Source organism: Denticeps clupeoides, unplaced genomic scaffold (genome assembly GCF_900700375.1).
Source record: "Denticeps clupeoides unplaced genomic scaffold, fDenClu1.1, whole genome shotgun sequence".
Taxonomy (NCBI): Eukaryota; Metazoa; Chordata; class Actinopteri; order Clupeiformes; family Denticipitidae; genus Denticeps; species Denticeps clupeoides.
Window position 1 is genome coordinate 2,634 of NW_021629808.1, and position 24,766 is coordinate 27,399.

General features: G+C 47.3%; 5 protein-coding genes and 1 long non-coding RNA gene across 7 annotated transcripts; 2 read left to right on the forward strand and 4 right to left on the reverse strand.

The window, feature by feature from the left end:
- Window positions 1-500: 500 nt before the first annotated feature.
- Window positions 501-1,956, reverse strand: LOC114774570 (uncharacterized). Its single transcript, XR_003744827.1, has 4 exons — window positions 1,943-1,956; window positions 1,762-1,857; window positions 1,614-1,685; window positions 501-700 (listed from the first exon to the last, which is right to left on the reverse strand). It is a non-coding gene; the product is annotated as an uncharacterized LOC114774570 (long non-coding RNA).
- A 116-nt stretch (window positions 1,957-2,072) lies between these two features.
- On the reverse strand, window positions 2,073-5,382 carry LOC114774574 (phospholipase B1, membrane-associated-like). Its single transcript, XM_028966363.1, has 11 exons — window positions 5,124-5,382; window positions 4,962-5,026; window positions 4,794-4,884; window positions 4,458-4,516; window positions 4,311-4,378; window positions 4,186-4,229; window positions 3,977-4,097; window positions 3,670-3,721; window positions 3,506-3,586; window positions 2,491-2,556; window positions 2,073-2,384 (listed from the first exon to the last, which is right to left on the reverse strand). The coding sequence occupies exons 1-11, from the start codon at window positions 5,179-5,181 to the stop codon at window positions 2,073-2,075; spliced, it is 1,017 nt and encodes a 338-aa protein (XP_028822196.1). The 5' UTR covers window positions 5,182-5,382.
- Window positions 5,383-6,087: 705 nt separating this feature from the next.
- LOC114774576 (dr1-associated corepressor-like) lies at window positions 6,088-7,848 on the forward strand. 2 transcript variants are annotated; one of them, XM_028966366.1, is made up of 6 exons: window positions 6,091-6,250; window positions 6,334-6,406; window positions 6,892-6,985; window positions 7,054-7,173; window positions 7,238-7,340; window positions 7,476-7,848. In XM_028966366.1, exons 1-6 carry the CDS (start codon window positions 6,209-6,211, stop codon window positions 7,506-7,508), a joined length of 465 nt encoding a protein of 154 aa, XP_028822199.1. In that variant the 5' UTR covers window positions 6,091-6,208; the 3' UTR covers window positions 7,509-7,848. The 2 variants fall into 2 exon arrangements, with proteins under 2 accessions (XP_028822198.1, XP_028822199.1); XM_028966365.1 differs by having other exon boundaries at window positions 6,088-6,250; window positions 7,238-7,848.
- A 2,040-nt stretch (window positions 7,849-9,888) lies between these two features.
- Window positions 9,889-14,401, reverse strand: LOC114774573 (activator of 90 kDa heat shock protein ATPase homolog 1-like). The gene is made up of 9 exons (XM_028966362.1): window positions 14,194-14,401; window positions 13,191-13,381; window positions 12,961-13,043; window positions 12,280-12,397; window positions 12,114-12,202; window positions 11,892-12,020; window positions 11,258-11,359; window positions 10,186-10,237; window positions 9,889-10,099 (listed from the first exon to the last, which is right to left on the reverse strand). Exons 1-9 carry the CDS (start codon window positions 14,271-14,273, stop codon window positions 9,927-9,929), a joined length of 1,017 nt encoding a protein of 338 aa, XP_028822195.1. The 5' UTR covers window positions 14,274-14,401; the 3' UTR covers window positions 9,889-9,926.
- Window positions 14,402-14,710: 309 nt separating this feature from the next.
- On the forward strand, window positions 14,711-19,137 carry LOC114774572 (tRNA (adenine(58)-N(1))-methyltransferase, mitochondrial). Its single transcript, XM_028966361.1, has 7 exons — window positions 14,711-15,635; window positions 16,414-16,516; window positions 16,602-16,792; window positions 17,313-17,404; window positions 18,289-18,479; window positions 18,837-18,911; window positions 19,017-19,137. Exons 1-7 carry the CDS (start codon window positions 15,000-15,002, stop codon window positions 19,049-19,051), a joined length of 1,323 nt encoding a protein of 440 aa, XP_028822194.1. The 5' UTR covers window positions 14,711-14,999; the 3' UTR covers window positions 19,052-19,137.
- Window positions 19,138-19,610: 473 nt separating this feature from the next.
- Window positions 19,611-22,166, reverse strand: spdya (speedy/RINGO cell cycle regulator family member A). Its single transcript, XM_028966364.1, has 7 exons — window positions 22,130-22,166; window positions 21,333-21,596; window positions 21,177-21,235; window positions 20,469-20,554; window positions 20,190-20,361; window positions 19,752-20,052; window positions 19,611-19,672 (listed from the first exon to the last, which is right to left on the reverse strand). Exons 2-7 carry the CDS (start codon window positions 21,565-21,567, stop codon window positions 19,611-19,613), a joined length of 915 nt encoding a protein of 304 aa, XP_028822197.1. The 5' UTR covers window positions 21,568-21,596; window positions 22,130-22,166.
- Window positions 22,167-24,766: the final 2,600 nt, after the last annotated feature.

The window sequence follows — 24,766 nt, forward strand, 5'->3', positions numbered from 1 at the left end:
AAGAAACATAACCCGTGGTCGCCCTCTGCAACACGCAATACAACTGAGTGAAACTTTATGTAAATACGTGGTCATCTTGCAGGCTTGTACCCCAAAAATGAATAACTTGCACGAAGCGTGTTCACAGCCGACACCTTTAATACACACATGCGGATTCTTGCCATTGCGTACAGATCCGTGTGACGTAAACATTCTGCGACCCACACACGACGGCCTAATTCCAACGGGACTGACCGAAACCACAGCCATTGAAAAAGGAGAAATCGTGCACTTAGAATGCTGGACTTTATTCGAAGGTTTCGTTGACGCAACAGGAATAAATAAAGCGCACAATCACAAAAATACACTAGTTGGTGGTGCTGTGCCCGTGCCGTGCGAAAGTTCCACCGGCGTGTCGTTCAAGTGATAAAAACAACTTGATATTTTCACACTCGGCGCATCAGATGTCGCGAACTTGAATGAAACCGTTTTCACAGCACGTCGCCGGAAATTTTGGGCACATGACGACGGCGGCGCCGCCGCTGGGAAAGTGAACGGAGGGCGCCCCCTGCCGGCGGCCGGTGGAGTCCGCGGCCCCTCATTCGGCGGCGTGTCGGTCGCTGATCAGACGGAGCACGTTGGAGACGGCCACAATGGTCCACAGCGCTCTGCCTGCTGGGACCGTGCAGGACGCGGACTTTACGTATATGTAAGGATGCTCCTAGAACAGAGAGCAGAAGAAGAGCATGTCTGGGTGAAACGGATTCATATGCATGGCTCCGAAACATAGGCCGCTGTTATTCAAGATTGGTTTATTGTCAGTACAATACTATACACAGTATACCGTTTATTGAAATAATGTTTCCCCCCAGTGCAATCATAAATCAGTACAGGACACACCTTCTCATTCAGTGTGTTTTCTTTATTTTCATGACCATTTACGTTGGTAGATTCTCACTGAAGGCATCAAACCTATGAATGAACACATGTGGAGTTACATCCTTAACAAAAAGCGGAGAACTGACCTCCACAGATGGTCGAGATGGTTTTGGGGTGATCTGGACCGCAGAGTGAAGGCAAAGGGGCCAACAAGTGCTAAACACCTCTGGGAACTCCTTCAAGACTGTTGTAAAACCATTTCAGATGAAGACCTCTTGAAGCTCATCGAGAGAATGCCAAGAGTGTGCAAAGCAGTATTCAAAGCAAAGAAACTAGAATATTAAACATGTTTTCAGTTATTTCACCTTTTTTTGTTAAGTACGTAACTCCACATGTGTTCATTCATAGTTTTGATGCCTTCAGTGAGAATCTACCAACGTAAATGGTCATGAAAATAAAGAAAACACATTGAATGAGAAGGTGTGTCCAAACTTTTGGCCTGTACTGTATATACACACTAAACTATACTAACTAAAGCTTAGGTACTGTACAGGTTCTCTCTACAGGAGAAAAGTAGAACAGGACATAACTGGACAACATCATGTACGATGCTTGTAAGTGGATATGTTGGATATATCAAACTGGACACACAAGACAAGGCAAACGTGCAAAAAGAGCAGAGATGTGCAAAAGGCTGGAAGTGTATAGTTGATGAGTTTGTCAGTTTTTTTTGTTTTTTTTGAGATGTGACGTACCTCAGATGGGCATATGAGCTTTACAGGTTCTGAGAAGGACGTTATCATTTCCTTTTGACCTTCTGGCTGAAACTACACAGAACAACGTGGGAAAACGGGTGAATGGTTCTGCACGATAAAACACACTGAAATTGGCCTGGGCGCTCACCATGTTGTTCCACAAGCCCTTGGCCAGCTCCTCGTGGCCTTTAACGGTGAAATGGAAACAGTCGGGTGTGAAGTAGCTTGTGTCGACTTCACCGTCCTGAGTGGAACAAACAAGCAATAAGAGGCCAGAGAAAGTGTGACGCTGTTCACGTGACATCACCTTCCTGCCCTAGCGGACTCACGGGAAGTCTCGGAGGCTGCGCGTGCGTCAGGTACGGCTGCAGAAGCACCGCGAGTCGTCCTTGATGAAGCGGCGCGCTGTCGGATCAGCTCTTCCAGCCTCCTCTAGCGTATCAGAGCACACGGAGAACTTTATCGCGGGCCTGCGGCAACGGGCCGCGCGGCAGGCTCGTGCTGGCCGGCACCCACCTGGAACTCCAAGTTGAGTTCTAAACAAGTTCCTCCAGTTCTGTGGAGTTCATCCGGCAGCACAGGCGGAGCAGAACTTTCTGCACGCGGTGGAGTGTGAATGAATGAGCGAGCAAGCGAGCGGGCGCAATTTCGGAACTGTCGTGTGTGGAGGGGGACGTACTTTTGTAACACGCAGGCCAAGGTCGGCATGCTGACCTCTCTCAGAGTCCTCATCTGGAGGATCTGCACCACGTTCACTATGAGCCTGGGGACCTGACGGAACGAGGGAGATCAGAGGACAGGTCAGCACCATCAACACCTAAACAGCATGATGTGCAGAAATTTGGCAATGCACACTGTCATGGTGAGAGGAAGGTACCTCGTTCATCATCATTTCAAGCGACTCCGTGAGATAGCTGATGAAGTTGTCTGCCGAGAAGAGCGTCTGAAGGGTCAAAAAACGAATCACGTTATAAACAGCGGGCCACTTTTGTTTTTGTTTTTTTGACGTAGGTTCGGAAAACGAAGGCAAGCCTTGCCATGTGCTCCGAGACTAAAATCGAGGCTGCTTTTCATTGGCCTCCTTCGCGTGGAAACGTGTGGTGGCTGGTCTGTGCAGGGGAGCGGTTTTCCGGCTGGTTCTTCTGGGCAGATTTACTGGGACTGGGCCAGCAACCTTCTCCTCCTGGATCGGCATGGTACCGGACAGCAACGTGTCTGCCAAGCGGCAGCCTTCACCCCGCCGGAACAGAACGGCCGCGGCCCGGCCCGGTCCGGGAGAAGAACCGCGCGCGGGAGCACATGGCACGATTTGGCTTGGTTTCAGGGTCAGTTATGTAAGATGGGGCCATGGCGTTTCTGCGCTTTTGTTTTGCATGTCTTTGTCGGACGTCATTGCAGCGTTTGGCGGCCCTCCCCCGAGCCAAAGGTGCGAGGCGCCGGCCGTCGGGACCGCCTTCTCTCTTTGTCTTCCCCCGACGGGAGACACCGGTGGCGTGACGTCAGGAACAACAAGTTCTGATTGGTCTGTGACAGCTTCCTGTAGGTCAGGTGTATAAAGGATTGCTCACTTCGATTTTCTTTTCCATCGGGAGCTGAGGGAAATTTTCCCATCACTAACTGAGTCTTTCCTGTTTGACCTATTTTTCTCATGGCTTTTCTCTCTCTTTCTCTCCCTTTACTCTTTCTTTTCATTTTGGTTTCCTCTGTAACATTGGTACCTTTTTTTTAATAAATTAGAAACTGTTCATCCTTTTAACCTCTATTGTGCCACGCCTCTTTCTGCCAGGTAACATCAAGTTGGAGTGGTTTGAATACAGTGCTTTTGTGTGTAGAGAGAGAGTTTTTTACTCTATTCTCCTCAGGTTTACAGTTACGACATTCGTATAGTATACCTTGTTCTTGCAGTAGTCACAGATGTCGTTCATTCCGATCAAGACGGTGACAAGTTTCCAGTCCTCTTCGAAATCCAGGCCCTGGAACGAAAAAGGCGCCACAGATCCACCAGTGAGAGTGCCGGCCCGAAAAAAAAAAAAAAAAAAGAAAGAGCTGGACTTACGGGGAAGGTTTTGAACGTGTCGATCATGTGTCTTGTCTGTTCGGAAATGTTTCTGTGGAGGAGAGAAACAATAAAATAAAAAGCAAAAAAAAAAAAAACTAGAATGTCACCTGAGGTCAACGGGTTGACCGGTAAAGTTCCAGCAAGCACTCTGCACGCCAAGCACGTGTGAGAAATTAATAAATGACGCATCCGATTATCGCAACGTTGATAGACGTGGTGTTCTTCACTCAGTTTATTGTACGCGGCGGATAACGCAGTGCTGATGTGCGGTTTCCATGTCCGAAACGCATCGTACGGGCCTTACAGCGTGTTGTGTCCAGTGACGGCCAGGTTGAAACCGGTGTCGTTCACGGTCACCGGGTGGTCGTTCAAGGTCCATTTAGGAGCCGGAAAGAGGACGTCGGGGTTGAAGAGTTTCACGATGTCTGAGGAACGGAGAGGGGAGGCGAATCGCTTCTCTGTTTGCAGCACGCAGCAATGCAGTTTCAGTATTTAGTGCAACTGAAAACTCACTGGCAAGGGTGATCACGTCTTGATAAGTTCCGTGTCCCCCAATACTGCGGGGAGCAATGCAAACAAAACGGAAAGGTCCCACGTTGTTCTGCACATTTTACAACTGAAAGTGAAATTATTTATACCTCCATGAAACGTGGCGGTACTCTATGGGAATGCCGAGAAGTGTAGACCCGTTGGCGCCAATAGCAGTCTGTGGAGAGAGGCCTGGACATGTGATCATCCCCAAAGAGTCTTTCGCTAGTAACGGGAGCCCGTCTGGTGCTACTCACGGTTAGCGAATCGCCCAGGGCCGCGATGACTTTGATGTCGGCAGCTTTAACAAATTCAACTAGAACGGAAACATGTCGTGAGTTCACGCTGGCAACAACGTCCACTGCTGCTCACCCTCGTCTCTTCGCTGAGGGTGGTAGTGGCCTAGCGGGTAACACACTCGCCTATGAACCAGAAGACCCAGGTTCAAATCCCACTTACTACCATTGTGTCCCTGAGCAAGACACTTAACCCTGAGCGTCTCCAGGGGGGGACTGTCCCTGTAACTACTGATTGTAAGTCGCTCTGGGTAAGGGCGTCTGATAAAGGCCATAAATGTAAATGAGATGCCACACCTGAAGTGGGGACCGTAGGTGACGGGCTCATGTCCGGACACTTGAAAGGCGGGTGTTTGAAGGTCTGGGGTCGGATCTTTTCCGGATACTCCTGTAAGAGGTAGACCGGTTTTAAATAAGACTGAAATGACCAACACACTCAGATTAACAGACATTTTGCATGAGTACCCTTCTCAGATCCTCTTCACTGAGGTGCTTCACAGCTTCTTCATACTCCTGAAACCAGTTGTGGCCTAGAGGACATTGTTTTGTTGCTTTAAAGTAACCTTTGTTGGAAATAAAATGTGACATCATATGCAACGTCTGCCTTTCGATTTTTTTTGCACTCACCCTTGACGCCCTTGAAAGCCACAGCGTGCAGAAGCAGAAGGACCACGACACTCTTCATGACTCGCGAAGGAACCCGGAGATGCCTCTCTGCAGGAGAATGTTGTTTGTGGCACAGAGAGCAGCTTTATTCATCTCCTGCTTATCTCGCTGCCATAACTGCAAAGTCTGCTTTGCAATCACTGCCAACATAGGCGTAAGATAAGATAAGGCAGAACACAATTTTACATAGACCGGAGGTTATTGATAGCTGAGAAGGCATTTAGTTTATGTCACCTGTATGGATTTAATTATTATTCAAAATAATAACATTTCACAAGGACTCACTTTTAAAAATAAAATTAAGTAAAAACAAGTAACAAACCATCCAAGAAAATAATTAAAACAGGGGGGCAGTGGTGGCCTAGCGGTTAAGGAAGCAGCCCCGTAATCAGAAGGTCATCACAGGCTCCTCCCTGGGCGCCTGTCATGGCTGCCCACTGCTCACTCAGGGTGATGGTTAAATGCAGAGGACACATGCTGTGCTGCTGTGTATCACAAGTGACAATCACTTCACTTCAATTAACTTAATGATAAAAAAGAAAACAGAAACAATTGTTATTATATTATTTTTGATTTTGGTCAGAATTAATATTATTATCGTCCATCCCAAGCAAAGCAGCTTGGACTACGGTTGCCCAGCAACGCATCAGCAAAAGCTACAGAGCATCAGAATTCGAAGATTTTCTATTTATTAATCCCAGCCAGTTCGTAATCACATCCGCCCAGAATTCAACATTTTAAAAGCAATTTAAAAAGCTGATAATAATTAAAGACGCGTTTTTTGTTGTTGTTACATGCAGGCGACGCTTTTGAATTCAACGGGCATAATAAAAAAAAAAAATCGAAACGCACGTAATTAACGTGACGTGACCGCCCACGTTGCTGACGTCACGGCCGCGCCCACCGCGGAGGGAACGCCCCCTCTCCCCCCCTGCTTTTCCTCGCCGGGCGACTTCCTGTGAGAGGTAAACAAATGGAGCCGGAGCGATGGCGGGCCGTCAAAACACTGGAAAATGTGACGGCCGGCGGGGCCGGGAGTGGTCGGGATGCCTGGGCAGAAGAAGAAGTACAACGTGCGCTTCCCTCCTGTAAGTAGCCCGCCGGGCTCCGCTCGCTCTTTCCTCCTTCCGGCGCCTCGTCCCACGCCGCCGTGTCCCTGTGCACCGGGCAGGGTCGCATCAAGAAGATCATGCAGAAGGACACCGAGGTGGGGAGGATCGCCACCGCCGTGCCCGTGATCATTTGTATCCTTTTTTACATTTGCAGCATTTATCGGACGACTTACATACAATCAGTAGTTACAGGGACAGCCCCCCCCCTGGAGACACTCAGGGTTAAGTGTCTTGCTCAGGGACACGATGGTAGTAAGTGGGGTTTGAACCTGGGTCTTCTGGTTCATAGCCTTAGCACTGTAAATAGTCTAGGAAAAGAAATGTATACTGTGTGTTTACATGGACTACTGTACATAATAATGAAACAAAAATTAATTAACTAATTCAAATCTATAACAAATCTATAAGAATGATGGGTCATTCTGATTGACATTAAGTTGTACTTGAATGTCAGTGGTCAGTCTCTAAAGTTTATGTAAGCATTTTTACACCGTTGCCCTCAGACATTATATTCTGTGCATGACAATTATCAATATGCCATTAATAGGAATTTATTGTACAGCAGGAGTGTCTTACCCACTAGGCTACTCCCCCCCCCCCTAACTCCTGGTCTCCAGCTCGGGCCCTGGAGATGTTCCTCAGGTCCCTGCTTACCAAAAGTAGCCTGATCACCCAGTCCAAGCACAGCAGGATCATGTCCAGCAGCCACGTGTGAGTACCAGGACCTTCGCTCTTGACCGTAAGCTGTAAAAGAAAACGATGTGTAAAATCCCACACAGCAAGCAGTGCATCGAATCGGAGAAGCTCTTCGACTTCCTGAGGGACCTTGCTGAACACGCAGCCTCCACGGCCAGGCAGGGCCGGACCAAGGGCAAGTGGGCAGGGACCTCGGGACACAGGTGAGGAGCCCAGCTAGCGCGGGTAAAGGCGCGCCGCACCTTCACTCTCCTTCCCTCCTTCCAGGAAGAGGTGGCAGGACGTCCCCGCGAAGACGAGGCCGCCCGAGGCCGATGAGCGGCCGAAGAGGCCCGCCAGTCAGCCCGCGGACGACGGCCACTCCTCCAGCGTACGTGTGGCCACGCCCACTCGCGTCCGGACGACCGTGCCTGACCCCGGCGTGACCTTCCCGAGCACCCAAACACACGTCATCCTGCCGTTCACCTGCTTTAAACGTGCACGTTCACATTCAGGTCTCTTCCAGGAACCGGAGCTGTTCATCTGCCTGGACGCGTGAGTGGCCGGGCTGCTGACCTCCGTGTAGGTTTGCCGAACCCCCGCCAACACACACTCTCCCCACCGGCTTCGCTGGGAGCGAGACGTTCCGCCAGTTCCCCTGCATCCTTTTCCTTTACATTCCAAAAAGGCCTCGTCGTTCCTCCTTAATTTAGTTCCGTTTCACGTGTGAGATGAACGCACACTGGATATCACAGAAAATGGAGAATTATCCGACAATAAGTTTGAAAAACTAATGTGCAAATATTAAGATATATATAAAAAAATGTTAAGAGATCATGATTTGCATGTAGTATGCATTATATTTTAATCCCTGATATTGATAAATGACTATATGCGTTTTTTCCTTACGTTATTCTGGTATAGTGCAAAAAGTTTAGTTTTTTTCTCATATATATATATATATATATTTTTTTTACTGAGGCCCTTTAAGTCTTGTCACCTGAGTGTCATAAATGGTCACCGATGCAAGGACTACTGCATTCTGCCGTTCTTATATGAACTTCTCCACTTGTTGGTGTATTGGTAGAGTTCTAACTAGAACTAGGGAATTTGACCTCATCACCCCGGTCTTACGATCACTGCACTGGCTACCCATCAAATTTAGGATTGTGTACAAAATCCTACTTTTGACCTATAAAGCTCGACATGGTCTCTCTCCACCTTATCTGAGTGAACTCCTAGTTATTTACGACCCGCCACGCCCCCTGCGATCAACAGGTGCGGGGTCACTAGTGGTACATAAAGTACAGGAGGTCACAGCTGGGAGCAGGTCCTTCTCCTATAGAGCTCCGCGGTTGTGGAACGGCTTGCCTGTCAGTGTCCGGGACTCAGACTCAGTGTTTAAATCTAAACTGAAAACACATCTGTTCTCTCTAAACTTCTGTTAAAGTCCCAGACACGTTGTCAATTATTAATTCCACTTTATTACACAGTCACCTAGTCAAGTATAGGCGGTGTTCAATTCACCTTAGTTAGGCTGTCCTGGTTAGGGTACCGGGCCACTGTAGCACCAATATACCACTATAACCACGAATTTCAGTACCAGTCTTACAATGCCACTGTCTGCCGCTGCTGAATCAAGCACACAGACCACCAGGAGACCAGCAGATAAATCCTGGTCTCTGGCAACTTGGCATGAATTGAACCAGAGAGTCACCACGGCCGCCACCACCGTAACAACTAAAGCTTCAGGCATCTTCAAATGGACCAGTAGCATCATAATGGACATGTAATGTACACCATGACACTGGACTAAAACCAACTCGGCACTGTACAGGGCCTCCAAACATGGACAGATGTTCTTTACTACACTGTGGACTTCTCCACCTCTACAACTGTAGGACTTTTTCCTCTTCTTGGACAAATCATCACCAACCCTGCACTGACACCAACTGCAGGCTCACTCTACCCTGAAAGGGTGTCCCTCTCTGTACCACTCCATCCCGAGGTCCCCTCCCTTCCTTGTGTGCAGAAGGGTACAGTGTGGGGGTGTCAACTGTAGGGCCATTGAGACACACTGTATGTGATTATGGGCTATATAAGAAATAGTTGTTGGTGGTGGCATGTCGATTCTGTAAGCATTTCGCGCCACGTTTCCTGCGTCAACGCTGCCGGCCGTGAGCAATAAAAAAAAAAAAAAAATACTGCACACTGCTGTACACGCAAGGATCAATTTATTTTAAGAAACGGAGGCTCTGACGTGGCTACGAAAGCATGGCGCGCAAAATAAATTAATTAAAACTGTTCAACATACATGAAATGGGTTTATTTCAAATGACATTTGAGGACCGAATGAATAATACCCCCCCCAACAATCATCTCAATGTGTAATGTCCAAGTGAAGAAAAAATAACCACACACACAAAAAAAAACCCTTTTCAGCAGCACTCTTGGTTTTTAAATATGAACAGTGGCTTTGTATCGTAGAATTCTTTCATTTTGGGAAAAATTTAAAAACCCAGTGAGAGGACTCGAACCTCCCACAACTCTCACATCCGAAAGGCACAGTCCGTTCCTGCACCTACCGACCGAGCGCAGACATGCTGCTAAACTACGGAACTAAACGGAGTACATAATTTATTCCATACACACACACACACACCGATGCAGTCGTGACACTCCCGCTCCCCTTCCTCCTCTTCCTTTTCTTTTCTCTCGTTTTACTCATGTTCTACAGTTCAGACAGTATATTTCTTTTGTACACGAGGACCCACGGGCAAATAAAGTTTATGTGCAGAAGATTCTGTGCTGGCTGTTGGATGACAGGGTTGCGTTCTGATGTTCGCTTTCTGTACGTGACCCCCCCCCCCCCCCCCCCCCCCCCCCCCCAGGAGAAGAAGAAGAAGAAGAAAAAAAAAAAAAAAAAAAAAAAAAACTAAAATGTAGATATTTTTACAAGCCAAACAGCGTGAGGTGTTCAGTAGAGTCGGGCGCCGTATCCGAACGTCTGTTTGATAGCCTGGAAGTAGTATCTCTGCCAGCCCTCCCGCGTTTGGTCCTCGTCGCTCTGCGGGACGCCCCGGCACTCCACGCCCAGCTCCGTCTCGTTCCCCCGGTCCGTGAAAGTCAGCGCGATGGTGGCGTAGTGCTCTGCGGTGCAGGGGAGAGAAACCGGTCGCTCTCTAAAAGGGACGGATTCACAACGCGTCTCGAAATGCCAAGAAAAAGAGTCTCACCGCAGGGCCAGGTGTTGTACCTCCACTTCATTACGATCTTTTGCTCAGGAACCTGACGAAGACAAAATAAAACCAATTTTTGACCCCGCAAAAAACGTCATTTTTCCATCACTCAAGTAACTGGGTAGTTGGGCTGGGTGATAAAAGTCAGGGCCATCGCGGCGGCGATACGGATCCCCCGCTGTTCCTGCGCCACTTCCGCTGGAAAAGCAGAACGGACCGTACGCTCCTGCCACGCACGGTGCAGAGTGACAGACCCACAATGCATCGCCTTGGCGACGTGCGAGTTGCATAAGCGACACTGCAAGTCTGGTTACGGCTCTCATGGCGTTTTGCCGTGCATGATAGTGCGCTTTTACTAGGTTTAGGTTTCACCGCCTCTAAAGTTTGGGGGACGTGAACATTAGGGGTGCTGAAATCGATCGTATTATCGATGCAGACGTGGACGACGTTGCATCGATCACATGATGACGACATAACGACGCGGTTTTTCTGGCGCCGGCGGCGTGAAAGTTCTTGTTAAAAAGTCGTGCCGGTAGTGACTGTGACGGCCCCATCTACAGAGTAGAGTATTTTCGCGCGGAAAACAGAGCCGAAGCAGGCGAGTTTTCTTTCTGCCACTTCGAAAAGCTGATATTAATCTCAGAGCGTCCGGAGATCTACAACGCGACGCCATCGCCTTACCGGCAGTTTAGAAAAACGCGCGGGCTTGTCGCTGTTCAGTCTGAAAGCGGCTTGAGATTTTCTCCAATGAGCAGAAGAACGGTCCGAGCTTTTTTTTTCTTCTGCTCATCGTAGCAAATCAAAGCGTCCGCACAGGTGTACGATTTGGGGAAAAAAAACACGTAGAAGATTTATGGGATTCATTGTGATGCATCGATAATCGGAATCGAGTTCGAGAGTGATTCGATGTGAAGGCTCATGTCTGTTTGAATTATTTTTCTGTACTTTTTTTTTTTTGGCCAGCACGAGGGTGGGAAAAAAAAAAAAAAAATGCATCATCGTTCAATATGGGATCCTTTGTGAATTTTTATTTGCCCAGAAGAACTAGATAGTAAACACAAGTTCTCACCAGCTCCACGAACTCGCCAAGCACGTTGCCGTTCAGCAGGCGAAACTTCCCCCCTTTGTCTGCTTCGACCACGGCAGCGGCGTGCGTGAAGGCCTGCACCATCTGACCGCATGGCGGAGGGGAGGAGAAGGATTAGCCCAGTCACTGCGCGTCAGACAGCAGCAGAAACACAGAGGGACATTTCGCAGGGTTCCCGCTCCAAACCGAAATTCCCTGGCTTTTCCACGACCTCCCATATAAAGAAATGTTCTAGAATTTGGTGCTGCATTTACGTCATTCTTGCTGAATTTTGGCAGCTCAATGTGCATCTTATTTCATTTTGGCTGAGCCGGTCCTTAGATTCGGTCCATTTTCAAGCCAAACGTCTTTGAATTTACACTTTAAAGATCATAACAGGCGCCCCGGGGAGCAGCGTGCGGGGACGGTGCTTTGCTCGGTGGCACCTTGGCGGATCGGGATTCGAACCGGCAACCTTCTGATTACGGGGCCGCTTCCTTAACCGCTGCACCACTGTGTGCCATTAAGAATACTGACTGATTATTCCCTGACTTTGCAGCCAAGTGATGAAATTCCCCGTCTCTGAAGTACCCTGACTGGCGGGAACCCGGATTTTGAGGCAGCAGGTAGGACCAACCTCCTGGTGGACGAAGACTCTGTAGAGATCCTCTGGTGATGTGAGGAAGGTGTCCTTGATGCTAAACTTACAGGTGGGGATCTTCACGCCAGTATTGCTGGGAGGGGGCGCTGAACTGCTTGACCCAATCTGGAAAATATATATATATATACACACACACATACGCATAAAAACGGCGTAAAAATCGTCCTACCGGCAGGACGTGGAAAGCCGGAGATGCACCTGTGTCCTCTCCACCTTTATGTTGGCCTGGACCGGCTGCTGTTTGCTGACCCCGTTGGCCGTGGGCAGGATCATGCCTTGAGTGAACTCTGCGGCGAAGACAGCGGCGTCAGACCCCCCCTCGCGCGTTCACACTCGCACGCGTGCCGTGCCGGCGGTGCCTCACCCGTTTTCAGCTGGCTCACGTAGCTGCCCAGCGCGGCGCGGATCGTCTCGGCGCCCTCCTTCTTCATGAGCGCCATCAGCGGCGTGTCGGGCTCGTCTTTGGACAGCGACACGGCGATCTGTTGCCCCGGACAACGAGAAACCTTACACAACAATCCGCGTTCTTAACACAGCTCTACGAAAGAGGTCACATGACTTTTCAGCTACCATACGGCAAATTTTCACGATCACAAGTACGCTGAAATTCCTGGGCAAATTTCAACAAATAAATAAATAAATAAATAAATATCACAAAAAATGTCAAATTTGCCAGAAAACGGAACTTGAACTTTAAACGACAGTGTTTGTTCAGCTGATCTACGCCTTTTAAAAGGAGACACGCGTCTGATAAGTTCTGGAATATGGAAGTGGTTCACTGCAGAGATGACACAGGCCTGCGCTGGTTTTAAACGTCGTAGCAAACGTAGAATAACGTCTCTTCACGCAGTCTTGCGGGAACTACGTACATCGTCATGCGTTCACGCCTCGGCCAGATTTCGATTATTTTCCCGTGAGTTTATATGATTTTCAAGGCCCGGAAATTCTCTTTTTCAAATTCCACCACTTTTCCAGGTGTTTTTTTAAAAGACCCGGTAGGAAACCCGGTACGAACATGCAGGAAGAACGAAATCCGGCAACCTACATCAAGTTCGTCCATGTCGTTCTCGTCAGAAAGGTTGGGCACCTCGACGCTCCCTTTGTATTTTATCCCCGACTTCGAAATCCCTATTGAGAGAAAGGGAGACAAATTTAAGGTTTAGAGGGCATCTCGACTCGTCCCACACCTAAACAGAGTAAAAAAAAAAAAAAAAAACCTCGGAAAAGAATCGCCACGGAAGGACAGCAGGTGTCCGCAGCGTGGCGACGAATTACCTTTCCACTTGGCCTTGAGGTTCCACTCGTAGAAGAAGATGAGCTTCCCCTTGCGGTTGTTGATGGACGCCTCGCCCTCCACCGTGCTCACCTCCGTGACCTCACACTTCCCGTCCTCGTTCTCCACCCTCACGGCCAGGAGGAGCTCCTTCAGCTTCTCCGACGACCAGTTCGTCGCGTCCCGCTCCGTCCTGCCGGGCAGGAGCCACGGATTTTACATTCCAACACACGGCAAACCTGCCCTGCCAAAGCCAACTTAATGGTGTTATTCTCCCTGTTCCTAATATGGGTGGTGGTAGCCTAGCGGGTAACACACTCGCCTATGAACCAGAAGACCCGGGTTCAAATCCCACTTACTACCATTGTGTCCCTGTCCACTGTCCCTGGATAAGAGTGTCTGGTAAATGCAATATAAGGGGTTAAGGAAGCAGCCCCACACGTTGCTCCCCGGGCGCCTGTCATGGCTGCCCACCAAGGGAGATGGTTAAATGCAGAGGACACATTTCGTTGTGTCAACGTGTGCTGTGTATCACGATGACAATCGCTACACTTTTTATCACTTTAACATCGCCGACCTCCTCATAAGGCGAGAGCGGGACAGTGGCGCCATCCTGCAGCCAGTAGGTGGAACTGCACGAAAAGCCCCGGCAGGGTTCCGTCCCCACAAACGTTCACCGACGGCGGAGAGATTTTATTTCAGACGCTTCACCAGCATCTGGCCACCGCGGAAACGGAACGGGGGCCGAAATGTCGTTTAGTTCTAAAAATATTAAGCAAGTTATTGCGGTTAGGCGCCATGTGGGTGCTGCGTAGCTTATTAACATCACGACCGGGAAAAAAAAACGTTCACGTTTCCATCCAAAGCTGGACCGCCTCGACGGCGCCTGAACTCGTCAAAGAACGGGCATTTTTAAAGCGGAGACGCGCACGACGACGACCCGCACGGCGGAAGCTAACTCCGCTAGCCGGCCGGCCGGAGCCGGCGTCCCGCTGCCCCCCTCACCAGTGCCAGTTGTTGACGTTCGTGGCGTCCGCTCTCTCCTCCACGATCCAGCGAGGGTCTCCCTCTCCCCACTTCGCCATGGTCCTCGTCGCCGAGCCTCGTACCCCCGTCCGCGGCGCGTTTCTTTTTCTTTTTTTCTTCCCTTCTAGAAGCGTCTCGACCGCCCTCCCACCACACGGCCGGCTTCGGCGTAGAAATTACTGGAAGCGGAAGCGGGTGCGGCGGACTAGCAGCGCCCCCGTGCCGCAGTGGACCCGGCGGCACCGAAACGCGGGTTCCGCCGAGCTTCACGCACGGAGAAATGAAGAAGAAAGAATTAAGATACTGTCATATAGAATAAAAAAAATCACCAAATAATGACTTAATACATTTTTCCTAATCTTAATTTTTAATCCAAAATTTCTGAGATGTAATTGATCAAAAACTAAATGGACGCTGTTACTTTTAACGCTTTAATTTGATCTTTTATGATTTTGTTTATTCCGTTGTTTGGTCCATTGTTTTGTACTGCACGATTGTGACGTCACAACACGTGGGTTTTCAGCATGGCGGCGCACTGTGTAAGTCATTAGGCGCAACGCTCTACTCTATGTTATTGCCGTCGCAGCGGTTGTCCCACAACTTTAAATGTTTATTTGGAGACGTCTGTTCTACCTCCCCGGTGTTTCTTTGACCGTCGTACGGCGAGATTTTCGACATTTCGTTATGGGGGCCTTATTTAATAGTCTCGTATGTTAAGGCATGCAGCTGGATCACGTCAGGAGGAAACTTTCCCACGTATTAACGACACTGAGAAATAAAGGGTTATGATTACGATGCATAGGCATAGTCGTGTGTGCGTGAACGTTTTATGGGGACAGATGTCCCCTTGCCTGTACAGTGACAATCTCAGGATACCCACACAGACCTGCAGCCTCAGGGCGTTTGGAAGTGACTCTAAAGGTTCCGGTAACAATGGCAGCTGCCCAGACACCCCAGATCCTCCTGCCACTGAAGACGGAAGGAAAATAGCGCCGCTGTTTGGCAGGCTCAGTCGTCTCCTGCCTGAGGAGAGCCTGAGCCCAGAGATATGGCAGCTGAGGGAGCTGAAACAGGAGGAGATTGCCGAAAGGGCCGAAGAGCAGTCTCCGGATGACAGGGGAACACAAGGGAGCAGCCGGGAGTATGGGGCTCCTCTCCCTGGTGAGCGGCCGATGTGCTTCGGGGAACACGTCTTAGCCGAGTACCAGCGCAGAAGACACGAGTTCCGGAAGATGTTCCAGCTCAGCGAGGGGTCGAGTCTGCAGAGCAGCTTCGGCGTCATTCCGCACGAGTCTATTGCAGGTTGTCCATCCGGATCAGTTCTGCACACCTCCATCGGGCTCCCGATGTTGCTGCGGAGACCCAGTCTGGACGAATTCACCCTGTACATGAGAAGGGGGCCGGCCATTGCTTATCCAAAGGTAACTTTTCCAAATCAACATCAGAAGGTCAGAAATGACAACCATGATATTGTTTATAGGGTTATTTGTAGGTTATTCTAGATAAAGGTCCCCTATTATGAAAATGTGACTGTGAGATTATTTAACATTAATGCGCGTTCCCCAATCTGCTTCGCCCTTCAGAGAGTGGAAGCACAGGTGGTCTGATCTGAAATTTTCTCTCCCGTTTCTCATGCTTTTTCCACCCAGAGAATTTCCCACCCCTCCCCTAAAACATTCTTTCCACCGACCGTCATGGCTTCCATACATGCAAAGCATTGCAGTTGCGGTAATTGGATGTAAAAAATGAGCACAAATGTATTTTTTTTTTTTAGCTCCGTCACTTCAGACTTCCTGTCTGCGCCAAACATTGTCGTGGTGAACGGTGTTGATGACATCCGCGTCATTTCCTGCTCAACTTCTATTGGCCGCTCTCCTCCTCATTAGCATTTAAAGCTACACACACTGAAACGGAGCCTCCTGGGAAATCTCATCGTGGGACTGGATCAAAGTGGCCGTATTTCTGCACCATGGCTGAATTTTGGAAAGAGACTCCAGATACAGAATTAGGGGACCAACAAGACTCATATGAAACTATTTTTTCATAATAGCAGACCTTTAAGGACCACCTGCCCTGCAACTGTACTGAACGAGACTTTTAGACTGCCATTGTCAGGGTTTTAATAAAAATGTGGATATGACTTTGTATCATATTCTAAAGAGTTATTCTTTTGATTGTCTTCCTTTTGCTTCCTTGAAGGACTGCAGTGCCATGCTGATGATGATGGACACCTGTGAGGGTGACTGTGTGTTGGAGTCGGGTACTGGTACCGGTGCCATGACCCTCTTCCTGTCCAGAGCAGGTTGGAGGTGTTTTCTTTGCTTGCCCACCATGACACCAACATACCCAACATCGTAATTGAATAATATTTGTCAATGAACCTGCAGTCGGCTCAAAGGGCCGAGTGTTGAGCGTGGAGGTGCGGGAGGACCATCACAGGCGGGCCGTGCGGAACTACCAGCGCTGGCGCGCTTCCTGGAGCTTACGGCGTGGGGAGGAGTGGCCCGACAACGTCCATTTCCATCACGCTGACCTGCAGACTGCTGCCCCTCTCCTCTCAGGGTGGGGCTTCAATTCGGTCAGGAAACCACGATCTTTGACTAATCAAGAGCATGACTGCATTTGTTATCGGTGGAATTGAAGGACAAACATATTAGTTTACATGTTACCTTTTAAGCAGCTATAAGTTAATATGAAGAAGACTTCTGCGATAGATTCTAACTAAGCATATTAACTCCCCCTCGGTCAAAAATGATCAAATATTGATTTCCAAAAATATTTATGGCAGAATTTCCTTACTGTCATGAAACAACGACATGATGCGTGTAGAGAAAGAGATTTTCTGAGCAGCAATACAATTTTGTTCTTCATCTGTAGACTTTCACTTGTAGGTTCTTCTAGAACCACCTCTACACATCAACATTATTACCACTTTTACATTTTAATAAGTAGTAGTTTTACAGTTACTGTTGGGAAGAAAAAACACAATTCTAATTAGTTTCACTACTGCCTAAAACTTTTGTACAGTTCAGTAATTCTAACAAATAAACATGAGATATTAAGTTGAGATCTGGCTTGTGCGTCCATGTGTGTTTCAGATGGCCCTGGACATGCTGAACCCACACCTCGTCTTGCCCATGGTTATTCCACACCTTCACCCTGGAGCTGTGTGTGCTGTCTACTTGGCAAAGTGAGTTAAACATTAGCTACTGAATGAAGCTTTAAAGGGGCCCTATCATGAAAATGTTTCTTTGTGAGACATTAATATGAGTTCCCCTAGCCTGCCTATGGTTCTACAGTGGCTACAAATGGCATATCGGCTTAAAAAGTTCAGATGGTCGGATCTGGAATTTGTCCCCTTATGACGTCATAAGGGGAAAGGTTACCTCCCATTTCGCATCCTTTTTCTGCCCAGAAAAATTTCCATCCCTCCCCTAAAACATTATCTCCACCAACCGTCATGGCTTCCAAACGTGCAAAGCATTGCAGTTGCTCGGTGATTGGATGTAAAAATGAGCACAAATGTATACGCGAGACTCTGAAGAACCAGTGGGTTCATGGAAAAATGCCAACACGACTTCCTATCCGCACCAAACATTGCGGTTGGTGAATGGTGTTGATGACATCATTTCCGCGAATGCCCGCTCAACTTCTATAGGCCGCTCTCCTCGTCCCGCCTCTCTCCTCCTCTTTAGCATTTAAAGCTACAGACACCGAATCTGGATAAAAGTGGCTGTAATTCTGAGATATGACAGTATTAGGGGAACACTGAGACCCATATAAAAGCATAACAAATTTCATAATAGGGGCCCTTTAATGACATGCTCTCCCCTTTTTGGTACGGTTTCTTCTGGGTTCTCTGGTTTCCACCTAGCATCTCAAGGAATGCAGAATAGGCAGATTGGCGACTCTAAATCATCCATTAATTACTCTACAGAAGCTAATTTGAAGAATCTAATACAGGAAGCATCATTTCTAAAAAACTGAACACAAAGGAGAAGCAGCAACTCAATAAAGGACAACCCATAACTCAGTAGTACGAATCAGTAAAAGACTCTCTGTGCCCCTGGACAGCGTGACTCAGATTATCGACCTGCTGGAAGGTCTCCGCTGCCTCTCACTTCCTGTGGCGTGCGATCGGATCGTAGAGGTGCAGTACAGGGACTGGCTGTTGGCGCCTTCGTTCAGGAAAGACGGCAGTTTCAACTCCAGAAGAGCACCAGTGGTAGAAGATGAGGAGCAAGACTCCATGGATGACGATAAAGGTATAATTACTGATAATTCGTCCACTACATCAGTAAATATTCGTTGACTCACATTCAGCACATTTTCTGCTTTTATGCTAACAATATGCTTTTTATTATAGCATATAATAAAAATATAATTTGTCTTTCAGCATTTAGTAAATTTTTTAAATACTAAAATTAAATAAGCTAAACAAAAATAAAAGTGTAAAGGGATGGACATTTGGTGAAAGAGGCTTACAGTGCGGCCAGTCCATCTTCTCTCATCTATTTTTCCTGTGTTGTACATTCGGACTTTTGTTCCACGCTGGTTTTCCCGTGATTTGTGGTGCATCTCTAGGTGTGTGTAATATACCGATTTGATTTGTGTATTTGTAGACATTCAAACATCACCGCCTTTTGGGAGTGTCCCCTATATTGCACGACCACACCCAGAGCAAGGGAGTCACACAGGTGTGAGACATTTTTCCTAGAGCAATAATAATTTTTTTTTTTTTTTTTTTTTAGAAAACTTGCCAGTAGTGTTCCTGTTAACGTTATGTTACATTTTGCTTTCAGCTTTTCTTGTGAAACTGCGAAAGGTTTTCAGGTAGACCCTCCTGAAGTGATGCTTCAACATCCAGTCGAACAACAGTTTCTCATTCAATTTCTAATAAAAATATATAAAAATGGCCCCTGACATTTGATCATTTTATAGAAGCTATTAAATAGAATACATATTGACTTGTTCTAATCTACACCAAATACAGTGAAGCTCATTAAATCAAAAGGAGACTATGCAGGATTTCAGTATATTTCCTTATACTGAATTTTCAAGACAAGGCAGGAGAAGGTAATCTGTCAGACAGAAAATCTGACAGAAAAAAAATCTGTCTTTTCTACCAAATTATCAGTACAACATGGCAACTAAATACTAGATCTATGGGACTCTTTCAAGATTTAAATATCATTTTGTCTGTAAATGCATAGAACACATTTCCAGTGTGTATTTATTAATTAAAGTTCACTTCAGAAACATTAAGAATAGTGATTGAGAAATGTGATTATAATTTCATTGAAGTATAATTATAACATTAAGTTTGGGAACAAGAAATAAATATCTCCCCAAAAAGTGAACTAGAATACTGGAATACCGTAGCGGCTGCTCTACCACTACTCCTCACTGATCCAGTCCATGGAACGGTCACATTCAGCATCAGAGTCAAAACCTCTTCCTTTTAAAACATAAAAAGAAAATTTCAGCCGAAAAGCTCACGTGATCGGTACATTTGAACCAGTTATTGTAACACTCACTTGCGGGACCCGCTGGACAGTTGCACAGCCTGGCCCTCCCGCCGGGCCTCTGTGAGGTGCGGACCCTGGGCGGAGTGGTCTCCAGAGGGAATGGGAACGGCAAGGAGCCCGTGGAGCTCGAGAGGGAGGAGCACGTGTCCGGACCGGCGCTCTTGGCACAGAGGTCGCAGCGTTCTGGCGAGGCGGAGGGCCCGCGGGGCAGCTGCACGTCCGCTTTGTCCCTGTACTGCCTCTGTGCCCCACTGTGATGCGGCGCGCGGTCGCGCTTCCAGATGAAGTGGGACGGTACGATGGCCATCACCTGGACACACAGGTCACATCTAAATACGCTGTTCTAGCACATCAATTTAGCAGAATAGTTTTAATTATTTACACACAAAGTGAAATAAGAATCAAAATTAGAATATTAGCTGAGGTCGATCATCAAAATTCGGATACCTCTTCACAGCAGCGGCGACTGACCGCCGCCCTGTACTCAATTCGGGCCCACAGCTCGTCCCTTTGCTTCAGGAAGCCAGGGAAATGCTTCCTCCATCTCTTACCCAGCGCCCAGGGGAAAATCTCATACTTGCTCTCCTCCTCATCCTCCTCCATCGTATTGGCCAGGTAGCTGCAGGGAATCAAAACCACCGGGAACTTGACCGGGTGTCCGCAGATGGCTCTAGCTCTGTAAGAGAACGGCACCGGTGGACGTGATGAAACTCGGCGGACACTCACAGAGCGATGAAGAAGTTCATCCTGTTGTGTTCGCTCGTGCTGAAATGTGCTCGCTTGAAGTAAACGAAGGTCATCGCCAGCAAGTACTTAAGCAAGACACACACACACACACAAAAAGTGAGAAACCCCAGCCTGGTTGGATGTTGGATGTGACATTAATACAAAAAACGATAGTAAAACAAGCCCACTGGCCATTTTATTAGATGCACAAACCTTACACGTTAAAAGGTGTTTAGCTACAGGTGCACTAGAAACAGAAACAGGGTGTGTACTGACAAATGAACACAGGATAAGGGGCAGCAGAGTCACACATAATGATTGAAATTGGGTGGTGGTAGTCTAGTGAAATGTGTTCTATGCATTTACAGACAAAATGATATTTAAATCTTGAAAGAGTCCCATAGATCTAGTATTTAGTTGACATGTTGTACTCATAATTTGGTAGAAAAGACAGATCTTGGGTAGTGGTAGCCTTGGGTGGTGGTCGCCTATGAACCAGAAGACCCAGGTTCAGGCTTACTACCATCGTGTCCCTGAGCAAGACACTTAACCCTGAGTGTCTCCAGGGGGGGGAAAGTGTCTGATAAATGGTGTAAATGTAAATAAGTGGAGGGCTAAATGGTTATGAAAATGTTTGAAATATTTCGCAAATTTAATTAACCTGGACACGTTCAGTCTGACCAATGAAAGTAAGTGGGCGGGATTCACCTTGTCCGTGATTTTACAGCAGCAGTCCATCCAGAGAAAGTCCTGGATCAGGTCGTCGTCTGCAAGCACGGAGAGAAGGAGCCACAGTGACCGGCGTGAAGGGAGCCGAGCCGAGCCGAGCCGAGCCTTACCCCACCCTGCGCCGCGCCCGCTCACCGAAGAGCCTGAAGTAGGCGGCCATCTCCTGGCGCTGCACGACGAGCGTGGTCGCCCACGGCGGCCGGGCCCTGGGGGCGACCTCCCGAGCCCGGCCGCCGCCGCGGCTCTCGCCCGGGCCGGCCCTCTTCATGCGGAGCCCCCGCTTCGCCTGCAGGGCGCGGGCGGCGGCGGAGTTCATCCGGACGACGACGGCAGGAGGCGTGCGGCTCCGGCGCCCGTTTTGTTCCCTCATGCCAGATGAACTTTCACCTTTTGCCGATTCTGCGGGGAGAGTTTTCTTTATTTTACTTTATTATTATTATTATTTTTTTTTATATATATACTGAAGCCGGTTTCCGTCACATTAAAGAAATAATTCTGGTGCTATTTCTTCTAAGCTCTGTCTTCGTTTTTTTATTCCAGCGAAGGATTACAAGAAAATAAGTTGCGACAAAAAAAAAGATAAAATTCGTTTTGGTTTTAATGTGACAGACGAGCTTCCGTAATTAAAATGTTCGACACAACACATCATTTTTTTTATCTGCATTATGTTCTTTTTCCATCTATTGCCAGGGCACTGTTCGTTGGCGATGGGATTTTAACATCACAATACGACATTTTAGTCTATTAATTTTTTTTAAGACAGGTTCATAAATGTTTGCTGTTTTTGAGGTGTTTGTCAGTTTTGTTCCAAGTGGTGAAAATGTGAATACGGGAACTATGGAAGAAAAAACTAACGAAACCAAAACTGTGCCGCGCGTGAAATCAGTCTTATTTTGCCATTTGGTTTTTATCTGATCCACACCTGGTCTTACCTCGAGATTAATCTGTCAGACCCCCTGACTGAAATCCGTGACTGGAACTAGCACGGCTAGCCCGGCTCGCCCAATTCGCGGCGAAAGCGGGTTGCCAGGTCGGCCGCTTTTACATTTACAGCATTATCCAGAGCGACTTACAGACAATAGTGACACTCAGGAGACACTCAGGGTTAAGTGTCCCTCTCAGGGACACGATGGTAGTAAGTGGGATTTGAACCTGGGTCTTCTGGTTCATAGGCGAGTGTGTTACCCACTAGGCTACTACCAGTGTTGGGGAGTAACGGAATACATGTACCGGTGTTACGTATTTAGAATACAAAATATGAGTAACTGTATTTCGTTACAGTTACCGTTTAAATGAGTGATAATCAGAATGCAGTTACTTTTTTAAAATAAACAGATTACACGGCAGTCTTTTCTTGTTTCATATGTTAGGCTATCCCCTCTCTTATCTCCTCTCTAATTGTGGTAATTCCACGCTGCGTGGTCCACGCATAACACAGGTGTTCTGTCGAAAATGCTGCCTATCGAGTCCCTCAAGTTTGCGCTCTGTTTCAGCGCCCATAAATCCATGCTACCCCTGAAATTGTAAATAAACATGATTTAATTCACTATTACTTTTTACTCTTACGGTGCACATGGACTGAGTGTGTGTAAGGTGATTGTAATTGGCCGCTTTCCGCCACGAGGAAGGTACGGTCCTAATCAAAAAGAGGGTAATTTTTTCTTGTGCAAGGCTACTTTTTATTTGAACAAATTTTAACTGGAATATGTTGGTGACCATAACAGTAAATACATTTCAATGGCATATTTTATGTTTCTCTTCCACTTTTCAGCTTTATAAATAAAGAAATGGTTAGGGAAAAACAGGGCCTTTTCATTATCTGTGATTGCTACATTCATGTAGTTATAAAAAACATGACATATATTAAGTAATCCAAAGTATTCAGAATATGTTACTCACATTGAGTAACTTAACGGAATATGTTACAAACTACATTTTGGGGCATGTGTTCTGATATCTGTAATAGAATACATTTTAAAAGTAACCTTCCCAACACTTGTTACTAACAGCCTGCTTTTCCTGGGCCAACGGCACCAAATTATGGTATTTTTACGCAGGGGGTGACTATGGGGCCCTCTAGGCGTCATGTAGTAGAAAGTGAAATATTTAGGTGGGTGGGAAGGTGGCAGAAAAAGCGGCCTGACCTGAGACCTGCGGGATACGAGACACAATTAAGTAAACCGTATAATGCGCTTCAAATACTATATTCGGTCGTGGCTGAAGGTTTTGTCAGTTGTTTCTGTGGTGTATTGAAGTATAACTACGAGCATTTTTTAAGTTTCAAAGGTTTTTAACATCAAGTTTATGCAAAGAGTGAATATTTGCAGCATTGTCCCTTTTTTTAAGACCTCTGCAATTCGCCCTGACATGCTGTCAATCAACTTCTGGACGTAGAAGTGGCTTCTTTGCTGCCCTTCTTGTCACCAGGCCGTCCTCCAAGAGTCTTTGCCTCGCTGTGGGTGCAGATGCTCTCACACCTGCCTGCTGCCATTCCTGAGCAAGCTCTGCACTGGTGTCACCCCGATCACGCAGCTGAATCATCTTTAGGAGACGGTCCTGGCCCTTGCTGGACTTCACTACACTTGAACTTCTCTCCTTGAGGTTTTTGATGGTCCGATAAATGGTTGATTTTGGTGCAATCTTAGTAGCAGCAATATCCTTGCCTATGGAGAACTTTTTATTAAATGCAGTGATGAATGCACGTGTTTCCTTGCAGGTAACCATGGTTAACAGACGAAGAAGAATGATTTCAAGCATCACCCTCCTTTTGAAGCATCCGGTCTGCTATGCTAACTCAGTCAGTGTGACAGAATGATCTCCAGCCTTGTGCTCTTCCACACTTGGAACTTCCACATTTGGAATGATCTCAGCAGGTCCCTTTGTGGCAGGGCTGAAATACATTGAAATTGTTTTTTTGGGATTAAGCTTTCATGGCAAAGAGGGACTTTGGAATTCATCTGATCACCCTTCATAACAGACTGGGGTTTATGCAAAATGCCATAAAATGGAAGCAGCAAACTTGGTGAAAAACAGTACAGAAGATTACAGAAATGCCACAGTGTACATAAAGTACATAAAGTACAGTTTCAGTGTAACAGTTTAGCTGTTTAGGAGGGGGACACGGTTCCTGTGTCGTCTGGTCCCCCTGGTGTGCTGTTTGTGATGGATCAGCACCTCTCATGGGAGACTGGGCTTCTTTTACTTTCTCAGAAAGTACATCCTCTTCTGGGTCTTTTTAAGGATGGAAGAGATGTTTGTCTCCCAGTTCAGGTCCTGTGAGATGGGGGTAGTGACGTGAAGTGATTGTCATTGTGAGACGCTGCAGCACAGCACACGGTGACACAAAGAAATGTGTCCTCTGCTTTTTACAATTACCACTGGTGAGCAGTGGGCAGCCATGACAGGCACCCGGGGAGCAGTGTGTGGGGACGGTGCTTTGCTCAGGATTTGAACCGGCAACCTTCCGATTACGGGGCCACTTCCTTAACAATATCATATAATATACATAAAATATTGCCAAGCTCTTTTAAAACTTAATGACATATTGATTGACAGCCATGTCTTACACA